Here is a 24,193-nt window from a genome sequence, read left to right on the forward strand (position 1 = left end):
TCCTAAACAGCCTACATTTTTCTAAAGATTAGACTGGAAATATCAGTTACTGTTGTCAGAATTTCATGTTTAATTCTTACATCTATGCTCACTAATGGCAACCTCTTTCGCATTTAACTGCTTTTTAATAAAACATGTTTGTAGGCTCCTGGGTATTCTTTCCAGTGATTTCCTTCACCTTTTCCCTTACAGGATTTGTACAACTTTAAAAGAAAACTTGTTTGCATTGTCTTGTAAATCAATTCAATCATGACTGTTTAGTCTGTTTTTAGACCTTGGTTTGTTTGCGACAACTGAGGTTTTCTTAACCTTTCCTCCCCAATTTGTTAAACTCTGTTCATTCCTTAAAATTAACCCATTTGACTTTGCTTTACCATCGCTTTTCTCTATCCAAATTGCTCACTACTCCAGGATAATTCTGAAGAACAAGGTAATGCCTTCTTTTTTGCACTATCAATTGTCTCTCTAAATCTCTCATTGTATTTTCTTATTTCTGTAATGTTCTCCAGCTGCACAGATCTCCCTTTACTGTTTTCTGTGTATCTCCCATTTGCCTGATTATTGGAAGCCATGCCTTCAGTCATTTAGATTTCACTCTCTGAAATCTCTCTAAACCTCTGTTCAGTGGCTGCTGAATGTAGTTTCATATGGTGCAACAGCTTGTTGGATCTGCTTATAAGATACTATAAATTGCTATTGATTTTAATTACAGCAAGTATAAACATATTCTCTAATCAAAGAGCATACTAAAGTATATTTCAGTGGTAGCTAAACAGGGTGGGATCATTTAGATGAAGAAAGCACAATGCACTTGAGAGTGTCAGAATGGCAAGGAAGTTAAATAAGAATTTTGCTTCAGATTTTACAAAAGGCAATGAAAGTTGAATAGTGGAGGTAGCTGAAGATGATATGGAAGAACAATTACTGAAAATAAATATTCTAAAGAAAACTATATTATGGAATCAGAGCAGATGACATAAAGGAACAGGCCACTTCATCTGCCAAGTGTGTGCCAGAGTTTTTCTATGAGCTACATAGTTTAATCTCACTTCCTTGCTTTCTCTTTGTAGCCTTTAATTTTCTTTTTTTAAGCGATGATCCAATTCCCATTTATAAACTTCATGGTCTCTACTTCAGAAAAAGGCTGCAGCTCAGAATTTTGCACTCTACTGTACATACTCATGAAACACTCCCAGTTTCAAGTCCGCCCAGTACTTAGAATCAAAATGGTAAAATAGGGCCCACTATGTTACTTAACTAATATTTACCACAGAACATTGAGTCAACAATTAATCTCCTGATTCAATTGGTCGACAATGATCAGTCTTTTTCATACAGCTCAGAAATATTGCCAAGTACAGCCCATTAATGATTCATCAAAAATTCCTATACCCACATTTCTTCCTCTATCTGCTGCTTGTTTATGTTGCACTGTACAATGATGGTAGGACATAAATCATCCAGGAATAAGAAATTACTTTTGAATGCCGCTCCCCTTTTCTGCATCTTGTACTACTACATTTTTTACAACTTGACCAATGATCTTCTTACAAATTGAGAGAACTCAATTTGTTTCCATGTATGTTCTGTAATGCACAAAGCACAAACCAAACTGAATCAAGTAATACGGAAGGGACTGGTAATCATCCCACAGCAAACTGTCTCCAACCCATCGATAAAAAAATAAGAAAGACTTGCATTTATAACGTACCTCAGGACATCCCAAAGTAATTTACAGCCAATGAGGTACTTTTGAAGTATAATCACAGTTTCATGTGCAAAACGCAGCAGCCAATTTGCACATTGCAAGTTCCCACAAAATGCAACATGATAATGATCATACTTTAATTTTTTTTGAATAAGTATTGCCCAGGACCCAGGAAATAACTTGAACCTCCAAAATACTGTCATGGGATATTTTGTGTCCATCTGAGAGAGGGTAGACAGGGCGTTGGCTTAACATTTCACCCAAAAGCAATAAAAGGAAAGATTTCTACATCATTAATTGTCCAATCATTTTATGAAACATAGGAATCCCATTACATATGGGAATACTGTAAGCGTTAACAATAAACAGAGAATGCATCTGTTATGTAACATTAATAAGTAACTGATTGGTGTCATATTATTTTAATACTTCTTGGTTTTACTAGGAAGATTGAGATATTATAGTGGATGGCATTTACAATTGATGATATCTTCCTTTAGCCTGGTGTGAGATAAACTGTAAATATTGTAAGTCAGATCATGGATAAATATTTAATTTCAAAACAAGTGATATGAATTTAGGAGTAGGCTATTTGGGAATGACTGCTAAAATAGCTTCTGAAAAAAAGTAACCCAATTTGTCCAAAAACAAATAAATGCCCCACAAATCCACCCTGTACTATGTTATAAATGGCTCATTAGAATGTAATACAATGTCTGATAAACTAGCTGGATTAACTCTCCCAGACTTGTAACATACTCTAACTTGTGTTATCTGTGTAAATTTATTATATTTGCAGTAAACACCTACAAGTTTTTCACAAATTCCATGTGTTAACAAAATGCAACACCCATAATGCTGGAATATATCAGTTGGAACTTTGAACCTGAGTTATACAGATTGTTTTTCTGCAAACTGTTTTGCAACTTGCTTCAAAGGAAATGGTGTAAATCATTAATTTGAAATGTCACTGTTATGCATCTGAGTTCAAGTATTTTCCTGGAACATGAAGTTATTTGCTCAGTAAAAATTTAACTGAATTTACTAAATGCCTTTTAATAGCTGGAAAACTAATTATACTTTTAATGTGGCTCAAAAAATTCTTCAGTTCTTGTCATGTTTTATCACTCCTCATAACAGAACCAATCTGTGGTAGGAATAAATTGAGCCAGTAAACTGCTCGAATTAAATTTTAGGAAGAGATGATATGAATGGAGTTGTGTCCTCATAAAAATTGTAGACTAAGGGGGCAATTTTCCTGTCTCGCCTGCCATGGGAATCGTAGCGGGGTGGGAGAGGGAGTGAGGGACCATGAAAAGGTCCGTTGACTCAGGCAGGATTTTCCGGTTTTGGAGCGAGCGTGGCCAGAAAATCCCACCGCAATGCTTAAGAGTCACTATTTAACATTTCTGAGGGTAGAGAAGAGTCACAATTTTTAATTCCCCTTGTTGATAGCCACAGGTAATTGAGAAGGATGCAGTTCATATTGATCATAAATATATTTGCAGCAATCTCTCCACATTTCATTGTTCATGTTATTTTAATGGAGAATTATAACTCTGGTAGGTATGGATAACTAGTTCTAAACCTTATGAGAAGCTCCCTGAAGGACATCTCTTCCAGACTGGTTCCAAGCCAGGATGGTGAGTGACTTGGAGGGGAACCTCCAGGCGGTGGTGTTTCAAAGAACAAAGAAAATTACAGCACAGGAACAGGCCCTTCAGCCCTCCAAGCCTGCACTGACCATGCTGCCCGACTTAACTAAAACCCCCTAAACTTCCGGAAAGAACCAATTCCTTTACACTTCTAAGTATCCTCTATTAATTGTATATTCTGATGCTTGTTAGCCCTGTTACTTCAATTTTTTTGGGATTGAATTCCATTTACCACTTTTCTACACACCTGACCAGTCCACTGGTATATTTTTTGCTTTCCATTTCACCATCAATGAAATGACCAATTTCTGTACCATCTGCAAAGCTCTTATTTAATCATGCCCCCTACATTTAAGTCTATATTTGATTTGACTTATTATTGTCACATGTATTAACATAGTGAAAAATATTGTTTCTTGCACGCTATATAGACAAGGCATACTGTTCATAGAGAAGGAAACGAGAGAGTGCAGATTGTAGTGTTACAGTCATAGCTCGGGTGTAGAGAAAGATCAACTTAATGCAAGATAAGTCCATTCAAAAGTCTGACAGCAGCAGGGAAGAAACTGTTCTCGAGTCAGTTGGTACGTGACCTCAGACTTTTGAAAGTCATAGAAGAAACCCTACAGTGCAGAAGGAGGCCATTCGGCCCATCGAGTCTGCACCGACCACAATCCCACCCAGGCCCTACCCCTACATATTTTACCGGCTAATCCCTCTAACCTACGCATCCCAGGACACTAAGGGGCAATTTAACATGGCCAATCAACCTAACCCGCACATCTTTGGACTGTGGGAGGAAACCGGAGCACCCGCAGGAAACCCACGCAGACACGAGGAGAATGTGCAAACTCCACACAGACAGTGACCCGAGCCGGGAATCGAACCCGGGACCCTGGAGCTGTGAAGCAGCAGTGCTAATCACTGTGCTACCGTGCCGCCCCTTGTATCTTTTTCCCGATGGAAGGAGGTGGAAGAGAGAATGTCCGGGGTGTGTGGGGTCCTTAATTATGCTGGCTGCTTTGCCAAGGCAGCGGGAAGTGTAGACAGAGACAATGGATAGAAGGCTGGTTTGTGTGATGGATTGGGCTACATTCATGATCTTTTATAGTTCCTTGCGGTCTTGGGCAGAGCAGGAGCATCATTGATACATAGTAAAAAAGCAAGGGATTTTGTGCTGAATCCTGCAGAATCCCAAAGGAAACAGTCATCCACAAAAGTCACAAAAATACCTTTTTAAAATTAATTTACTGAGTGTGGGCATTGCTGGCTGATGGTGAGCTGCCTTCTTGAACCACTGCAGAACCTGAGATTTAGGTACATCCATAGTGCCGTTAGGGAGGGAGTTCCAGGATTTTGACAGTGAAGGAAAGGCAATATATCTCCATGTCAGGATGGTGAATGAACCTCCAAGTGGTGGTGTCCCCAGGTATCTGATGCTCTTGTCCTTCTTGATGGTAGCAGTGGTAGGTTTTGGAAGATGCTGCCTTAGATATCTTGGTGAGTTTGTGCAATGCATCTTGTAGATGGTACGCCCTGCTGCCACTGTACATTGGTGGTGGAGAGGTTGAATGTTTGTTGAAGGGGTATCAATTAAGCGGGCTGCTTTGTCCTTGATGGCGTCAAGCTTCTTGAGTGCTTTTGGAGCTGCACTCATCCAAGCAAGTGCAGGGTATTCCATCACATTTCAGTCTTGTGGACAGACTTTAGGCTTATCGATGAAAGTTTAAATCAACTGGAATGACTACCTGAAAATCTCAAGCAGCTGTGTGAGCTGCTGGAGAAAGATCAGCAATTCACTGTTTAGAGCTGGGGCATTTATATTGATTAAATGCAGTGGAGCATTTCTATACATTTTGTCTGTTCCAAGAAGTCACCTGCCTACCACTGCTCAACTTTGGAGATGGTAAAGTTGTCTCCCCACAGCAGAATATCCAGGCCAGAGGAATGGAAATCATTTCACCCAACCAGATCAGTGGCCCATGGGACCATCATTGCGGCAACTGCCTGTCGATGTTAAGGTATTCCACACTCCTGTAAAAACAATAGGTCAGCTTTGACCTTGATAAGGTACTCCAAGGTTGGTGCACATTGTGTAGCACCTTTACGTGATGAAAATTAATGGAGGCAATCACTAGGCCCATTAAAACTGTGTAACACTTAACAGTTCAGTTGTTTGTGCTAGCCTCAGACTTTGGTTATCCATCACGTACACAAAATTGTTCAAATTGTTGCTGGGTTAAGAAAACCAACCTGGATCTCACAAAAAGGTTGTTCTGCCAGGGTGACATGCAAGCAGGAAGGTTCAGACTGTCCTTCATTGGTGCTCTCTTATGAAATGGATGGTCATAACAGGGTTCCATTGCAACGGCAGTGTAAACAGCAGCTCCGTGGTGAGGATTAACAGCAGCCTTTAGTACTCTCTCTCCTTGAATACATTCAGGTATTTCATGCATCCCGCAATGATTTAAATGTCATGTTGAAGTATATCACAACCCGTGGAAATTCTGCAGGCAGAAGGTGTCCATAGCTTGAAATCTATGACATTCAAAAAGGACTTGCTTCACAAAACATTTCCGGTCCACTGGTTTTTACCATAGAACAGACACCAAGGCCTGAGCCAGCCACGAATACAACAACCACAGGAGAAAGTTTCTTCACAAAGAGGACAAAAGGCTGAAATTCGCACTGAGAATGCATATGCAAAGCCCAAAGAGTCACAGCAACACGGTGGTTAGCACTGCTGCCTCACAACGCCAGGGACCTGGGTTTGATTCCAGCCTCAGGTGACTGTCTGTGTGGAGTTTGCATATTCTCTGTGTTTGCGTGGGTTTCCTCCAGGTGCTCTGCTTTCCTCCCACAGTCCAAAGATGTGCCGGTTAGGTTGATTGGCCATGCTAAATTGCCCCTTAGTGTCAGGGGAACTAACAGGCTAAATGGGCTGACGGGGATAGGGCCTGGGCATGATTATTGTTGGTGAAGGTTCGACGGACCGAATGGCCTCCCTCTGCACTGTAGATTCTGTGATCTGTTCTATGATCTAATCCCAACTCTTCCAGGGAAAGTCATCATGATCTCTCTCTCCTGCTCCTCTGCACTTCCAGACCCTTTGCTAGATTGTTAGATTGTACAGTTGGTATCATTATCTAGTATAAATTTCCATGAACACCAAATTACCACGGTATCTGCACACAAAGCTCCTTATCGTTATTACTCAAAGTACTATCTTCTCCTTGCTCTCTGAGTTTCTACATTGTTCCTTTTCAGTTGATCGGTTTTGAATGTGCTCACCGCTCACTATTTTCGACCCTCGCGCGATTATTTTTAACGGTCCTCGAACGTTCCTCGCAGCTACACGTCGTCTGCGCACGACTGACACTGAGCTGCGGCGATATGCGCATGCATCGGATTTGGCGCTTTTTTGGCGAGGAGTCGAAGGCGCAGGATAAAGCAGCATCTAGAAGAAATTTTCACCTCATCACTGTGGATACCAAATGCGTATGTATCTAGGAATGAGGAATAAGTGCAGCCTCGTCGGTGCCCAAATCCTGAGAAGAAATATACCACTCCAAGCGGTTACCAATTTGCTGTGGTAATGGTCACCCACTGTAGTCTTTTCTCTCACATCTTTCACCAAACATTCTATGTATCTCTAAATTGGTGACATAAAACATGATCACGGCTATATCAGTGACTGCCTGGAGCAGCTTGCTTGATACAAGGATCTAAGGTTTAGCATGTACAGCAAGGTCTTCCAAATACTTTTGCCCAAAACATTCAACTAATCCGCCTGTTCCTGATATAGATTTATGCATTACTTTGACATTAAGGGGGCACCACGAGAGTATGATCCTGATGAGTCCAGGTAAGAGAGCAAATTTGGCCCAAGTAGGAGATCCCAGTGATGGTTGTGTTATGTGCATGCTGATGTAAAAGAGGCACTGTGAGGATTGAAGTTTTATTTAGCAACATAGATTTGACTGCAAAGTTAATTAAACTAACTGGACTTTGATTTGAGAGTGGTTAAGCTGAGTGAGTCACCAGATCGGGCAAACATGACTTTAAAAAAAAACTTTTGGAACAAAATAAATTATTTTGTACATTAATACTAAATATAAGATGAAATAGCCCCATTTTTACTTGATTAAAATTATTTGTAATATCAAAACCCTTAAATTTCCTTTTAATACCTTCAGTCCCAATTGAAATAGTTCTAGCAAAGTATCTCAACTCTTCCTGTACCTACCGTTTTCCTTCCCTAAAATCCTTTTGGTGAATCAATACTGATGCTCTCAATGGTGTTTGTGTCCTTTTTATAAAGGGGTGGCAAAAACTGCACGTAGTACTCTAACTGGCCTAACCAGTGTTTTGTACAAACTTACCATGGCTCCTTTAAATTTGTACTGTGCCCCTGTTCATGAAGTACAAGTCTGAGACCAGCAGACTGAAACTGTACAGCTCACACTTTGAATAACATGCCCCGTCCTTATCATAGAAATTGAAGAAAAAATTCAAGGCTCTGAAAGAGGTGCTAGAAGGATTTATAATTCTTGGGGCCCTGGGCATCAAGCACATCTCCAGATTTACAACATTCTTTGCACAGTCTTTGTTACCTCAGTCCAATAAAAGACAAACATATGAGATGCATGAGAAAGCTGGCCTATATATCATTTACTCACTGGATGAACAAGAAAGCAAATCCTTTCACAATATACTACACATTGTTAAGGACCCGACCAGAAACTCCAAAATATTTATGAAGTTAGCATCGACCCTAACTTTCACATTTGATTTTGGCATTAGGGTGAGCATAACATGTTTTGCTCCAGAGATGATTCAGTTGACCCACTAGGAAGCTTTTATCAAAATAAACTTTATTTAAGAACACAGTTGGAATATAACAAAAATAATTAGCATAACTTTAACCAATTAAAAGACTTAAACATGACAAAATATAACTCCTAAGAGCTAGCTATCTATATTGTTCCAATTCAGCAATATCCCCAATAGACATCCTTTCAGTCGAACCAGTTAGCACAGAAACCAAAGATGCTTATGTGATGCTAGATTTCCAACTTTTCAACACTTCTGGACAGAGAAGGATATATCCTCAAAACAGCAAAACTTCAGAGAAGTAAACCTAGTCTCTGGCAGCTTCTAGACTTCAGAGAGGGGACAAAAGGGACACTGCTGTCTCTCAACTCAAAAACAGCATTTCAGCTTGAATATTATGTGTAAGCCTAGTTGTACCCAGTCATATGACCATACCTGTCAATCATCACAATTAAACCCCACTCTGCAAAATCCCAAAGGGAACACCAAGAAGAGCATTAGTTCAGATTAAGCAAATATGCTGTTGCAGCAGCAATAATACAGGATGCCAGTTATAGACAGAATGGCTCTGAGTGCATAGAACTATAACAGTTCCTGGAACAAGAACAGAACTCAAATACATTTCTTAAAGGCACAATAGCGTCACAGCATACGTGAATTTATATATTGGCTCGGGTGCCACATTCAATTGTCCCCAGGGGAACTGTAGGTTGATATTTTTTCTCCAAGCTATGCTGTTAGAAGAAGCTAGAAATGATTTCCTCGTCCTTAAAGGGAGGCAAATGAGAAGATATGCAAGTGTACAAGATGCCATGTAGAATAGAAATGTTCAATTTTGCACTGCTTTAAGTTAAACCTCAAATGTGTGAGGTAGAAAAATGTATATATTGTAAAATACAAGTTCAGGTTGATGTTCAGTAAACGTAAAAAAAGTGATCATTGCTTAGAATACTTTCTGGGTAGCATAGTGGGAATTCAAAATCTGGAATGGTTCAAAGGACAGTTGGATTGGAGCATCGTACGTTTCTACAGAGGGTGAGAAAAGTGTGCTCAATTGTCAACCTTGTCCTTGGAAATCCCAAGACAAACGTTCTCAAGTGAACTTCAATTGTTTAGAGCCTTATACCTTATCCTGAAAATGAACTGCAGAGTGTAGTAAAACGGAGCTGTCCAGTCTCACTGTTTTGGGGGGATTGGAGAGGTTGTTGGCTTTGTTTGATGCCCTCTGTGGAACTGGATGTGATGATGTGGAGATGCCGGCGTTGGACTGGGGTGAACACAGTAAGAGTTTTAACAACGCCAGGTTAAAGTCCAACAGGTTTATTTGGTAGCAAATACCATTAGCTTTCGTATTACCAAAGCTAATGGTATTTGCTACCAAATAAACCTGTCGAACTGGATGTGAACAGTTTCTATCGGTTCTCAATCACTGTTGTTTTGGGTTGGAGGTTAAGGGGTAGAGTAGTTGTCTTTCACCCACCCAGAGAGTTGTACGGGAAAGGTGGCTTGTGGATGACGTATACGTGGAAATGCGCAGGCGTTGAAGATTGCGGAGCTGGGTTGTGTTTGTGAGTTTTGGCTCCGGCGCTTCACTGGAGTTAGAGCGCAGGATAGCAAGCCGCAGCTGAGAGTGTTGGAGTCATTGAAGTTACAACTCAGGGAAGGGAGCAGCCAGACGGTGTGTGTGTACGACTGTGAGTGAGGCTAAGATATCAACCAGACTGCTAACTCTCAACCCCGAGCAGACGCTTGTCCCGGTCAGCTCCAGCGCTATGTGGCCGGGAATCGGGCTGTGAAATCCCTGTTGACTCCAGGATTGTCCTTCGACGTTTTCCCGGGGGGGGATGCAACCAGTGCCCGTTTTTTGGTTCGGTACGAGGATTCCGCTGTTTAGAGGAACTTTATTGAGCGGCTGAAGGGGAGAGGGAGTCCCGGCTCCTTGCAGTCTCTCAAGGTCTGTCCCAATATTCCATGGGAGTTCTCAAACTCGGGGCTTGTTTTACTGTTCCTCGGGACCATGTCTGCCAAAGAAAACGCGGCTTGTAGAAAATTCCAGGCGAACATCTTCAATCAGAGCAAGTGTCAGAACTGTTTCAAATCCCGGGAATCGCATCTAACCTCCGATCAAGATTTGTACCAGGTGAGCAAAAAAAAAGCCTCCCGAACTCTTCCCCAGTATGTTTGTAAACGGATTGGCCGCGTATGCTCTTATTTTGTCTCGATTTACGTTTTAATGATTTAAGCTCAAACCATTAAACACTAACGTCTGCAATTGTATAGAATTAATGCATGGAGGCACGGAGTCTGAGTTTATTATATATCAAGGACATGCTTATTTCTGTAACATTACTCACTCATTTCCAAATTGTCTTTTGTAAGCCTCTGTCTGGCCTTATTTGATGCAAGAGATAATTTGACTTTTATGTAAATAACTATTACAAATCAGCGGCGCCCATCGTGTTTACACTTTGCTAGGCTGCAGAGTGGATTGTGCATAGGCCACTCAATTCAATATTTGTATGCATTCACATCCCCCTAACTTCCCTCGCAAGCACTCGGCTCAGCACGTTCTACCTAGATGTTTGTAGATTGGAGGGAGAAAATACTCTTCAATGTTCGATCTCAGTACAGCGATATAATCGCACCTTTCTCCCACTTATTGTCCAGTTGAGGTTGGAGTACTGCCCTTTGGTGCGGTGATTTGCGTGACCGACGGGCCATTTCAGTCCCTTGTTTACAAAATGCAGGAATAAAGCAGCGGCTTAGGGATCATGCCGGATACAAGACTCGAGTTTTCTTCCTCCCCCTCCTTGAAAAGTTAAATAGATTGTCTCCTGAGACCATGTAATTTGATGTCATCAGCCTCTATAATGCTGTGTTTACATAATCGTTTTATTTATTGTGGGAATTGCTTCGTGTAATCCCAGACCTCAAAAGTCCGATAGGTAATCTGTATAATTAGATCTCGGCCCTGTACTTACTTTGATTTATATCATTGAAATAGCACAAGGTCAAGGTCACATTTAGCTGCTGTGGAGGGAGGTAAATAGATTTCTGTCTAGGGATTTATCCATAGGAGGTCTCTCCGTCTCTAGCAGTGAATTTAAAGCCTTGTACATCACCCAGCATGTGAAGGCACTTTATGCCAAGTCTCTGAAAGCTAACTGGATAGTAAAGATTTTTTTAAAAACCAGGAAAATGAAATAAAAACTCTTGTCATTATCAGAAGGGAAAGGCAGTTCTAATGAAAACTCGCTAGTAGGTAGCTTATTCTGTTTCACCATCTTCTGTTTTTATTTCAACTTTAAAGCACTTGTAGTTTAAAAAAAGATGAGCAGAATTATTGTTTTACTATGAACTTTTTGAGTAAGTTAAAGGATTCAGAGTAGAAGTTTGGCTATACCCCAAGGATTCCAGTGATTATCTTGGTAATCTATTTCATTTTGAATTTCCATTGATAATCCCAGTAGTTCACTGCACTTCAAACTCCAGTAAATGTAAGTGATTATGTCTGAACTTCAAGCTTCGATTCAGCATGTCACCATGAAATGGCTCTATTGCAATGTGCTGTTTGTCTCTCAATGCAAGATCTAGCCTGAAACAAAAACACACTGCAAAAGATCATAATCATTGTAAAACTCTATACATAATATGGGGGCTGGTTAGATGACTTTTGGTTGTTTCAGAATAATATCAGAATTTATTTCCCATCCTGACTGATGTAGACTGGATTTCCCTCCTTGCCCTGTCCCTGAGCTACCATTCTACGGATACCGGTACCTCTCTCAAGTGGTTATTCTTCATGGATCGGCCTAAACATCAGATGGTATTTGAGGCCAGTATCACTAGTGGGGTTTGCATGTAACATCATCAGAAAATTATGGTTAACATGCCTGCAATTTATGTATGGAGCAGGCCCCTCAAGCCTGCTCCCACCATTTAATAAGGACATGGCTGATCTGATTGTAACTTAAACTTCACATTCCTGTCTACTCCCAATAACCTTTCATTCTCTTTTTTTAAAATCAAGAATATATCTACCTTAAAAATATTCAAAGACTGTTTCCACTGCCTTTTGAGGAACAGTGGTACAGTGGTTAGCACTGCTGCCTCAGCTCCAGGGACTGGGCTCAATTCAGTTAGGTGATAGTCTGTTTGGAGTTTGCACATTCTCTCCTTGTCTGCGTGGGTTTCCTCTGGGTGCTCCGGTTTCCTCCCACAATCCAAAGATGTCCAAGTTAGATGGATTGGCCGTGCTAAGTTGCCCTTTAGTGCCCCAAACTGTATAGGTTAGATGGATTACCCATGGGAAATGTGCGCTGTTACGGGGATAGGGCAAGGGAGATGACCTAGGTAAGGTACTCTGTCAGAGTGTTGGTGAAGATCCGATGGGCCAAATGGTCTCTTCTGCACTGTAGGGATTCTATGATTCAGAGACTTGTGGCTCTCTGAGAGAAAAAAAATTGCATCCATTGATATTAATGGGAGGCAAATTGTGAGCATTGCACTCAAACAGCATTGGAAAGTAGAGTCCATTTAGAGAAAGTAGAGCTAATGATTTTCCTTCCTTAGGGTAGTCAGCCATGACTCAATTGGTACCACTCTTGGTAGTTGATATACTCGCCTCTGAGTCAGAAGGTTGTGGGTTCAAGTCCAACTCAGGACTTCAGCTCAAAAATAAGGCTGACTACTCCAGTGCACTACTGGAGTTGCTGTCTCATTTTTAGGTATACCTGGTGCTGCTCCTGATGTGCCTTCCTGCAGTCTTTATTGAACCCAGTTTTGATCCCTGGGCTTGGTGGTAATGGTAGAGTGGTAAATATGCTGGGCCATGAGGTTACAGATTGTGGTTGAGTGCAATTCTGCTGCTGATGGCCGAGGGCACCTCATGGATGTCCAGTATTGAGTTATGATGTGGAGATGCCGGCGTTGGACTGGGGTAAACACAGTAAGAAGTTTAACAACACCAGGTTAAAGTCCAACAGGTTTATTTGGTAGCAAATAAACCTGTTGGACTTTAACCTGGTGTTGTTAAACTTCTTCCAGTATTGAGTTGCCAGATCTGTTCAAAATCCATCCAATTTAGCATGCTGTAGTGCCACACAACACGATGGAGGGTATCCTCAATGTGAAATGGGACTTTGTGTCCACAAGGACTGTGCGATGGTCAGTTCCACTGATGCTGTCATGGACCAATTCATCTGCAGCAGGACCATTGGTGCGGATGAGGTCAGGTATGTTTTCCCCTCATGTTGTTTCCCTCACTACCTGCTGCAGACTCACTCTAGCAGCCAAATCCTTTAAGATAGGGCCAGTTCAGTCAATAGTGGTGCTCCAAGCCACTTTTGGTGATGGACTTTGAAGTCTCCCACCCTGAGTACATTGTGCACCCTTATGACCCTCGGTGGTTTTTTCAACAAGTTCAACATGGAGCAGTACTGATTCTTCAGCTGAAGGCATGCGGTATGTTGTAATCAATAGGAGGTTCCCCATGTTTGACCTTTTACAGTGGAACCCCGATTTTACGCGCCCTGATTTAGCGCGAAATCGGATATGACGCGATGAATCATTGGACCCTTTTTTTTTTGCTCTTTCCGTTTTAGTGATTTAGCGCAACCCCGATAACATTCGCGATAACACTTTATGGACCCCAACCATCGCGTTACAACGGGGCTGCACTGTCCCATGAGACTTCATGGGGTCCCAAGTTGATGTTGTTGATGTTCCAGGACAACTCTCTCCATCCCACTGTGGCAAGGAGATGGTGGAGTCTGAAATGTTGTCAGTAAGGTATGATTCCATGAATATGACTAATTTGGGCTCTATGGCACAAACCCTCCAGGTATTAGTAAGGAGGACTTTGCAGGGTTGAGTTTCCAGTGCCTAAGTCGATGGCTGAGTTGTTGGTCTGGTTTCATTCTTCATGGACTTTATAGCAGTTTTGATACAATTGACTGGCTTGCTGGGCCATTGCAGAGGGCATTTAAGAATCAACCACATTGCTGTAGGCCTGGAGTCACATGTATGCTACAACTGATAATGTTTCATGGTCATCCATATTTTTATTGAATACAAATTCTGCCATCTGCCATGGTGGGATTCAAACCCAAGTCCCCAGAACATTACACTGGGTCTCTGGATTATTGGTCAAGTGACAATGCCACATAGCCTCATTTGAGGAACCTTCTAAGATATCAACCCTCCTCCTGCAGTAGTTGACTCCTTGATCAATATTACAACAACTCCTTTTACAACTGCTTCAGAACTGGTGAGACTTGAAATTTGAATAATTCCATTTCATAAATATACACCTTTTGTGAGTTTACTGCTCATTAAGGTGAGTGATATTGGTGCTGTGAAATAAGAACATAAGAACATAAGAAATAGGAACAGGAGTAGGCCATCTAGCCCCTCAAGCCTGCTCCGCCATTCAATAAGATCATGGCTGATCTGATAGTGGGTTCAGTTCCACTTACCCGCCCGCTCCCCATAACCCTTAATTCCCTTAATGGTTAAAAATCTATCTATCTGTGACTTAAACACATTTAACGAGGTAGCCTCCACTGCTTCATTGGGCAGAGAATTCCAAAGATTCACTACCCTCTGGGAGAAGAAGTTCCTCCTCAACTCTGTTCTAAATTGACTCCCCCGTATTTTGAGGCTATGCCCCCTAGTTCTTGTTTCCATTGTAAGTGGAAATAACCTCGCTGCTTCTACCCTGTCTAGCCCCTTCATTATCTTATATGTCTCTATAAGATCTCCCCTCAACCTTCTAAACTCCAGTGAGTACAGGTCCAGCCTTCAATGGGAACAAAATTCCCATTTTTGGGCACCTGATGTTAATATCAAATGCTCCCAGGTAAATTAACAAGATTAATTGCAAAGTAAGTCTTAACCTGCCTCAAGTCAATACTATACCTCAGCCTTAACATTTGAAGAAGACTCTGGGCAGGATTTTCCGGCCGCGCTCATCCCGAAACTGGAAAATCCTGCCTGAGGTAAACGGACTTATCCATGGTCCGCTCCTCGCCTGCTACGATTCCTGTGGCGGGTGGAATGGGAGAATTCGGCCCTCTGTTTTGCACATCACTCCAGGCATCCAGTCTCAATGTGCAAAATTGCTAACTACTGCTAAATTATCATTATATTACTGATGCAAGCCCAAAGCTATTAGGAACTTGATTGTGATTGCCCAGAAACTTCATAGACTTTGCATTCAACTGACTGAGCAGACTTTTATCCAATTCAACTGTCAGTGTCTTCCATCCCAGTCTTGCCCCCTAGTATGGCTCCCATCTATGAACCAAGAGCTGGAAAGTGAGATAAGACTGGCTAGTTTTTTTTTTGACTCAGACTTGGTGGACTGAATGGACTCCTTCTGTGCCATTACTTTTCTATGATTTGAACTCGTTTAGCCATCCATCACCTGATCTTGCTGAACCACATCATAGAGCCAAAGAGGTTTACAGCATGGAAACAGGCCCTTCGGCCAACTTGTCCATGCCGCTCCCTTTTCATTAACGACAAAGCTAGTCCCAATTGCCTGCATTTGGCCCATATCCCTCTATAGCCATCTTACCCATGTAACTGTCTAAACGCTTTTTAAAAGACAAAATTGTACCTGCCTCTACTGCTACCTCTGGCAGCTTGTTCCAGACACTCACCACCCTCTGTGAAAAAATTGCCCCTGTGGACCCTTTTGTATCTCTCGCCGCTCATCTTAAACCTATGCCCTCTAGTTTTAGACTCCCCTACCTTTGGGAAAAGATATTGACTATCTAGCTGATCTTTGCCCCTCATTATTTTGTAGACCTCTATAAGATCACCCCTCAGCTCCTATGCGCCAGAGAAAAAAGTCCCAGTCTATCCAACCTCTACTTATAACTCAATCCATCAAGTCCCGGTAGCATCCTAGTAAATCTTTTCTGCACTCTTTTTCTCGTTTAATAATATCCTTTCTATAATAGGGTGACCAGAACTGTACACAGTATTCTAATTGTGGCCGTACCAATGTCTTGTACAACTTCAACAAGACTTTCCAACTCCTGTATTCAATGTTCTGACCAATTAATTCAAGCATGCTGAATGCCTTCTTCACCACTCTGTCCACCTGTGACTCTACTTTCAAGGAGCTATGAACCTGTCCACCTGTGACTCTACTTTCAAGGAGCTATGAACCTGTCCACCTGTGACTCTACTTTCAAGGAGCTATGAACCTGTACCCTTAGATCTCTTTGTTCTATAGAACATAGAACATAGAACATTACAGCGCAGAACAGGCCCTTCGGCCCACGATGTTGCACCGACCAGTTAAAAAAAAACTGTGACCCTCCAACCTAAACCAATTTCTTTTCGTCCATGAACCTATCTACGGATCTCTTAAATGCCCCCAAACTAGGCGCATTTACTACTGATGCTGGCAGGGCATTCCAATCCCTCACCACCCTCTGGGTAAAGAACCTACCCCTGACATCGGTTCTATAACTACCCCCCCTCAATTTAAAGCCATGCCCCCTCGTGCTGGATTTCTCCATCAGAGGAAAAAGGCTATCACTATCCACCCTATCTAAACCTCTAATCATCTTATATGTTTCAATAAGATCCCCTCTTAGCCGCCGCCTTTCCAGCGAAAACAATCCCAAATCCCTCAGCCTCTCCTCATAGGATCTCCCCTCCATACCAGGCAACATCCTGGTAAACCTCCTCTGCACCCTCTCCAAAGCCTCCACATCCTTCCTGTAATGTGGGGACCAGAACTGCACTGTAACTCTCCCCAACCCCAACATTAACTGAGCAAGTCCTGCCCTGGTTCAATCTACCAAAATGCATCACCTCGCATTTATCTAAATTATACTCCATCTGCCATTCGTCAGCCCACTGGCCCATTGATCAAGATCCCGTTGCAATCCTCGATAACCTTCTTCACTGTCCACTATGCTACCAATCTTGGTTGTCATTTGCAAATTTACTAACCATGCCTCCTAAATTCTCAACCAAATCATTAATATAAATAACAAATAACAATGGACCCAGCACCGAGCCCTGAGGCACACTGCTGGTCACAGGCCTTCAGTTTGAAAAACAACCCTCTACAACCACCCTCTGTCTTCTGTCATCCAGCCAATTTTGTATCCACCTTACCTTGGATCCTGTGAGATTTAACTTTATGCAACAACCTACCATGCGGTACCTTGTCAAAGGCCTTGCTAAAGTCCATGTAGACAACATCAACTGCACTGCTCTCATCAACTTTCTTGGTTACCCCTTCAAAAAACTCAAATCAAATTTGTGAGACGATTTTCCACTCACAAGCCATGCTGCCTGTCCCTTATCAGTTCTTGCCTCTCTAAATGCCTGTGGATCCTGTCTTTCAGAATACCTTCTAACAACTTACCCACTACAGATATGATGCTCACCGGCCTGTGGCTCCCAGGCTTTTCCCTGCAGCCCTTTTTAAACAAAGGCATGACATTTGCCACCCTCCAATTTTCAGGCACCTCAGCTATGGCTGTCGATGATACAAATATCTCTGCGAGGGGACCCGCAATTTCCTCCCTAGCCTCCCACAACGTCCGGGGATACACTTCATCAGGTCCTGGAGACTTATCTACCTTGATGTGCTTTAAGACTTCCAGCACCACCTCTTCTGTAATATGTGCACTCCTCAAGCCATCACTATTTATTTCCCCAAGTTCCCTAACATCCATGCCTTTCTCAACAGTGAATACTGATGAGAAATATTCATTTAGGATCTCACCCTCTCTTGTGGATCCACACATAGATGACCTTTTGATCCTTAAAAGGCCCTACTCTCTCCCTAGTTACTCTTTTGCCCTTTATGTATTTGTAGGCCCAGTCAGCATTGGGTCTCCGTTTCATCTGCTGAAATTGCCCACTGCTCCAGTATTACCTTTGAATGTGAATATAACCTCATCTCAGCTTGCACATGTATGCAATCGCAACCAACTACTTGTTCACTATTTCTCCACCCGTGTTGTCAAACTGCTTAGGGAGGTACGGTGGCACTGCTGCCTCACAGTGCCAAGGTCTTCGGTTCAATTCCCAGTTTGAGTCGCTGTCTGTACAGGGTCTGCATGTTCTCCCCATGTCTGCATGGGTTTCCTCCAGGTACTCCGGTTTCCTCCCATAGTCCGAAAGGCGTGCTGGTTGGCTGCATTGGCCATACTAAATTTCCCTCAGTGTTCCTGAACAGATGCCAGAGTGGCGACTAGGGGATTTTCACAGTAACTTCATTGCAGTAAGCCTACTTGTGACACTAATAAATTAACTTAAAACATCTAGTCTTGGATGAGTCACAGTTTCCTGCAGATAGGCTTTGGGAAGGCAAAAAAAACCATTGTTTTTGTTCCCACCACAAACTCTATTCTTGCCAGTAATTTAAATTCACCTTCCTGACTTATTTCAGGTTGAACCATGCCGGTTTCAGCTTTGGTGTCTTATTGAACTCTGAGTTGATCTTCCAACCTTGTGCTGCTTTCACCTCTAAAATTGCCAACTCTAACCCAGCCAGGTCTAACTGCTCATCTATGCCTTTGACATTTGTAGACTCAGTGTTATGTAGGGATCTACATAGGAATCCCCAATCTCCCATCTTTCAGCCCTCTAAACTATCTAATTCAAAATTCTGCTGCCGATATCCTACTCTGCACTAAATCCAACTCAATCCTCACCCTATCTTCACTGAGCCATATTGGCTTCTAGTCTGCCAATACCTCATTTCCATTCTCCAGTTTGAGCTCCTTCACAACCTTGCTCCTCCCTGTCTCTGTAACCTCCTACAATTGCCAAGACTATGGCACCTGTAACTTACTTTGCCTAGGCTTCAGCTATAGAACTCCCTTTATAAATTTCTTGTCATGCTACCTCTCACCTTCCATTTAGGACCCTTCTTAAAACTCATCTCTGACCTTGGTTTTGGTCATCCTTCCTAACTTTTTTTCTTGGACTTGGGCAAAACGCTTTGTGGGGCAGTGTGTTGAATGATGACATAGAATAGAAGGCTGAGGCAACATGCAGAATTTAGATATGTGCAGGTGGCTGTGTAATGTACGATAACAGAAACCCATATAACAGAGCAGGTGAGGGTCATTGTTAATTTCTGATATGGAGAAGTGCAGTGGTACAGCAATTGATAATGTGAAGGAAAGAGTGTACAATGCTGAATGGGGTGAAGGAATGTGCTGAGTGATAATGTGGCGCTGAGGTGCAGTAGTTTACTCAGTGATATGGAGAATGGGTTGGGCAATGTGCTGAATGATATGAAGCATAGGGTGGGGCAGTGTGCTGAATAATGCCAAAGAGCAGAGATGGTAAAATATGCTGAATTTAAGTTTGCGGCTGCACATGCACGATTCTTCACACTGAGTCCTTCAATTCTGCTGCATTGTAGTGTACAATGGTTGGGTATTTCCTTGCAGGAGTAGAGAGCGTTGCCTTGAACTGTTCTTGGATATAGAATTGGATTTGAAGAGACAAAAGAAAGTATTAAAATGGCGAATGGGCTTTTTCATTCTTTCGCTGGATGACTCATACCCCATACACCACCTTCAACTTTCACTCACTACGCCACCTGCAACTTACACTCACTGCACCACCCACACTCAGTGGCAGTAGAGTGTACCATCCACAAGATGCTTTGAAGTAACTTACCAGGCCTTTTCGACATCACCTTCCATACCTGCAACCTCTACCACCTGGAAGGACAAGGGCAGCAGATGCATGAGAACACTACCACCTACAAGTTCCCCTCCAACTCATATACCATTGTTTCTTGGAACTATATGGCCATTCTTTCACTGCTGCTGGGTCAAAATCCTGGAACTCCTTATCAGTACTGTGGATGTTTCTACACCACATGGATTCCAGAAGTTCAAGAAGGCAGCTCATCACCATGTTCTCGAGAGCAATTAGGGATGGGCAATAAAAAATCTCCCAGAAAGGGACACGTTCTTTCCGTATCCATCCTGTCAGTCCCTTCAGGATCTTCCATAATGCAGATCATCGCTTAATCATCTAAACTCCAATTGATTCAGACCCAGTCTGTCTAACTTTTCACAATTGCAGGCATCAGTTGACTGAATCTTCTCTGAACTGTTTCTAATGCATTTATGTCCTTTCTTCAATAAGACCAAAACTGTACATGGTACTCTAGAATTGGTCTCACCAACGCCCTGTCCAACTGTGGCAAAACATCCCAACTTTATTCCATTCCTGTTGCAACAAAGAACAACATTCCATTTGCCTTTCTAATCACCTGTGTACTAACTTTTTGTGGTTTGTGTACATGCTGATCCCACTGTATCGCAAGAGTCCCACAATGTTTCTCTATTTAAATAATATGCTGCTTTTCTATTCTTCCTGCCAAAGTGAACAAGTTGAAACTTTCCCACATTATACTCCCATCTGTCAGATGTTTGCTCACTCACGTAACCTATCTATGTCCCTTTGCAGGCTCCCTATTTCCTCTTCACAACTTGCTTTACTACCTTAGTGTCACCAGCAAATTTAACAACCGTACTTCATCACTTCATCCGTTATTGATATTAATTGTAAATAGTTGAGGCTCCAACACTGACCCCTGTGGAAGTTCATTTGTCACATCTTGCCAACCTGAAAAAGATCAATTTTTCCCTATTTTCTGCTTCCTTTTAGTTAACCAATTCTCTATCCATACTAAATGTTACTCCCTACACTGTGAGCTCTTATTTAATCTTTGATGTATCACCTTCTCAAATGCCTTCTGGAAATCTAAGTACAGCACATCCTCAAATTCCCCTACATCAACACTGCTTGTTACTACTTCAAAGAATTCCAATATATTAGTCAGAAATGATTTCCCTTTCACAAAACCGTGTTTATTCTACTTGATTAAATTGAGGATTTTTAAGTTCCCTGCTATAACCTCCTCAGTAATAGATTGCTCTGTCATACGTCTTGAACAGGGCTGTTCTTGTAACTTGTAACTGTTCTTGTTATTTTCCTCAATACTACAGATCCCTTGACATCTTCAGCTAGAAATCTATTGATCTAATTGATGAGCAGACCCAATGACAGTGCTTTCACTGTCCTGCCCTGTTCTATGGGGTGTTGACTTCCAACCATCCTCCACCCTCTAATTGCAAAAGATCCTGCACATTTCAGACCTAGTTGGCCTACCAATGCTGTGAGACTGTATCCTTTGATTCTGGACACCCCAGCCAGGTTAAACATCTTCCCTGCATCTACTCAGCAGGAGGTCTTTATGCCTCACATGGCCTCTCTGTTCTCTGCACTGTCCAGCATGCAGGCCCATTCTCCTCGCGCTCACCACGAGATAATCTCCTAGTCTCTGAATGGTTCATCTTGATTGCAATTCCTTTACAAGAGGTCTAATCATTATCTAGATAGGGAGATGAACAGGGCATACAATAATCCAGGTGAGGACTCACCAAGACTGCAGTTGATTGCACCCAAACTTCTTTAATCCTACGCTTAGTCCTTCTTGCAGTCAAGGCTAACTTGCTGGTTGCCTCCTTGCTGGCTTTATCTGTATGTTAGCTGAAAATTACATATGGACATGGACAGCCAGGTCTATTTAGACACCCACACTATTTTCTCAATATCAAGAAAGTCTCTGGTTTTATATTCTTCAGAATACAGTGGAGAACCTTGTGTGTTTCACTCTTGCACACTTCACCTACAGTGTTCCTTGCCACTCAATTAACCTGTTTAAACTTACCTTGTGGGCTTGTTGCATCCTCCTCACATTGGGACAAAAACAGCAGACGCTGAGGATATGGCATTCTGAGCGCTGAGAACCTCGCGAGCTGCAATTGATGGATTGCATGATCCATGTCTCGGCCACATATTAAAGATTAGCTGATATTTAAGCATCCTCATGGTGATATATTCAGTGATCACAATGCTGGTAACGTGAGAAAAGTGTCTTGAATGTAAAACATGATCAGAATCTGATGTGCAACTAAGTTCAATGCCCATAAATGCCCGCTACAGTTTAAGCAACCAGCAGCAAATTGAGAATCCAGGAAACCTCCGAACAGTGCCATTAAAAGTATATTTAAACAAAAAGTCTATACAGTGATTGGACACCTTTGCCACTTGTGTGCTTCAAAATTTACTTGTTTCTTTCCCTGCTAAGCTTAGGTGCAGCCCCAACAACCACAGCTGAGGTGGAAGATGCCTGTTGACTGTGATGCCTGATGACTTGGCTAGGCATCCTCTGGTGGGCTGAGGCCTAGAGGGCCTCCTGTATGGTGCATGTGAGAATGATGTAGAATTAGTTCAAGGAGAAGAAGTGTTTAATGAAATTTCAAATCACGCGTCTAGTGTCAAGGATAGCTAAATTCCAGAACATTGTATACAACCAAAGATGAATAGACATCCTCCTGATCAACTTTCTTACTGACAGTGTATAATGATTAATGATGCATAGTACTGTGTCTAGAGCATTATTGATCCTGTGTATAACATCATGGTAATTTATTGTCATTACCACAGCAGTAAAGTGGGAGCAATGTTATATATGTAAGTGGTTGCATGATTGCTGTAAGAGCTGGCTAGTGATGTCATTGGGGTGTTTCACATGCTTCTGCCTTAGTTTTATTTTCTGTTCTGTGCAGAGAACATCTCTTTCTTTTCCCCTAACATAATTAGGACATTACACCATATAATTCGCCATGCTCCTTGCATATACATATGTAATTAGCAGACTGGTGCAAGCAAGATTGTGTGTGGCCAGCTGTCTCACCCCTGAGTGGAAGACACCCATATCCGCTCCCATCTCCCAACCTAAACTCCAGAATGGAAGATTCCTCCCATTCTGTTTCCATAGGAGGTCATTTCTTTCCTCCTTGTGGGTGCTAAATTGTGTACAGCAGGCTTGTGTGGGTTTAATTAAGCTGGGGATTGATTATTTACATGGTTGAGGATATTATAAGAAGTCTTGCTGTGAAAGACATACACTTGCAAAAAAGTATGGCCAAGTTTAATTTTCTATAAGTAACAAAGTCACTGATAGAAAAGTGCCGATTTTATGTAGTCCTATTTTCTTGCTTTTGCCCCATGCCCTTTTATAATGATTAAGAAATGAGACCAGGAGTAAACCATATGGCCTTTTGGGCCAATAATGCTAGTCAGATATATTTAGTGAATGACCATCCACAGTTCTCTGGGCTGGAGAATTCCAATGGTTCACAAAGCTTTGAGTGAAGAAATTTCTCCTAATCTCAGTCCTAAATGGCCAGCCCCATATTTTGAGACTGTGATCCCTAGTTCTAGTCTTCCCAGCCAGGAGAAATATTGTGATGAAATATGTTATTTTTAATATTTTGGGGGTTTATTGTGCTTTTCTGTACAGCCGGTTTGTGTGTGTTGTGTGTGGGTGTGTTTAGTTAAGCTGGAGACTGATTGTTTACATGGTTGTGGGAATCATAAGAAGCCTTGGTGTGAAAGGCATGCACTTGCAAAAAGTATGACCAAGCTTAGTTTCTATAAAGTAAATCCATGGGTAGAAATTTCCATTAGGAGATAAAGAAGGTTTTTTGTTTTCAATCGTTAGATTTCAAAGGGGAGCAAAAAGGGTTTATAACTTTGCAAAGGTCATAAATAAATAAGGCAAGGTTATTAAATTTTATTTGATCTGAAAGTAGGGACAAAAGGGAGAACGTGGTGGATTTTATATTCTGGGAAAGTAAGTAGAACTACAGACAATGGACTCAAGATGAAAGATTAGAAAGAATACTTAAGGAGAGGTTGGGAGTGTTTGGGTGAGTGACTATTTGAGACTTCCTAGGATGCCACTTTATGCTGGGGAAAGAGCTGTGAAGAGTCAAAGTGAGGCAGCTTTCCAGCCATTCCAGAAAAGTGTCTTTTTCAGAAAGCAGTTTTGAAGTGTCTTGAATTTTCACAGCATAGTGGGGGAGTGAGAAGAACATTACCTGCAGTAACAGTAGGTTTGCCTTGTGGTAATACAGTATTA

At 41.9% G+C, this 24,193-nt stretch overlaps 1 protein-coding gene across 4 annotated transcripts in view; it reads left to right on the top strand.

The window, feature by feature from the left end:
* Positions 1-9,731: 9,731 nt before the first annotated feature.
* The window catches only part of mpripa (myosin phosphatase Rho interacting protein a), a 206,182-nt gene continuing 191,720 nt past the window's right edge, over positions 9,732-24,193 (top strand). For all 4 annotated transcript variants that reach the window (XM_078240235.1, XM_078240236.1, XM_078240238.1 and 1 more), the window contains exon 1: positions 9,732-10,336. In XM_078240235.1, coding sequence (XP_078096361.1) covers positions 10,214-10,336 — 123 coding nt within the window. In that variant the 5' untranslated portion in view covers positions 9,732-10,213. The remainder of the gene's footprint in view (positions 10,337-24,193) is intronic.

This window comes from Mustelus asterias, chromosome 23, assembly GCF_964213995.1.
Source record: "Mustelus asterias chromosome 23, sMusAst1.hap1.1, whole genome shotgun sequence".
Taxonomy (NCBI): Eukaryota; Metazoa; Chordata; class Chondrichthyes; order Carcharhiniformes; family Triakidae; genus Mustelus; species Mustelus asterias.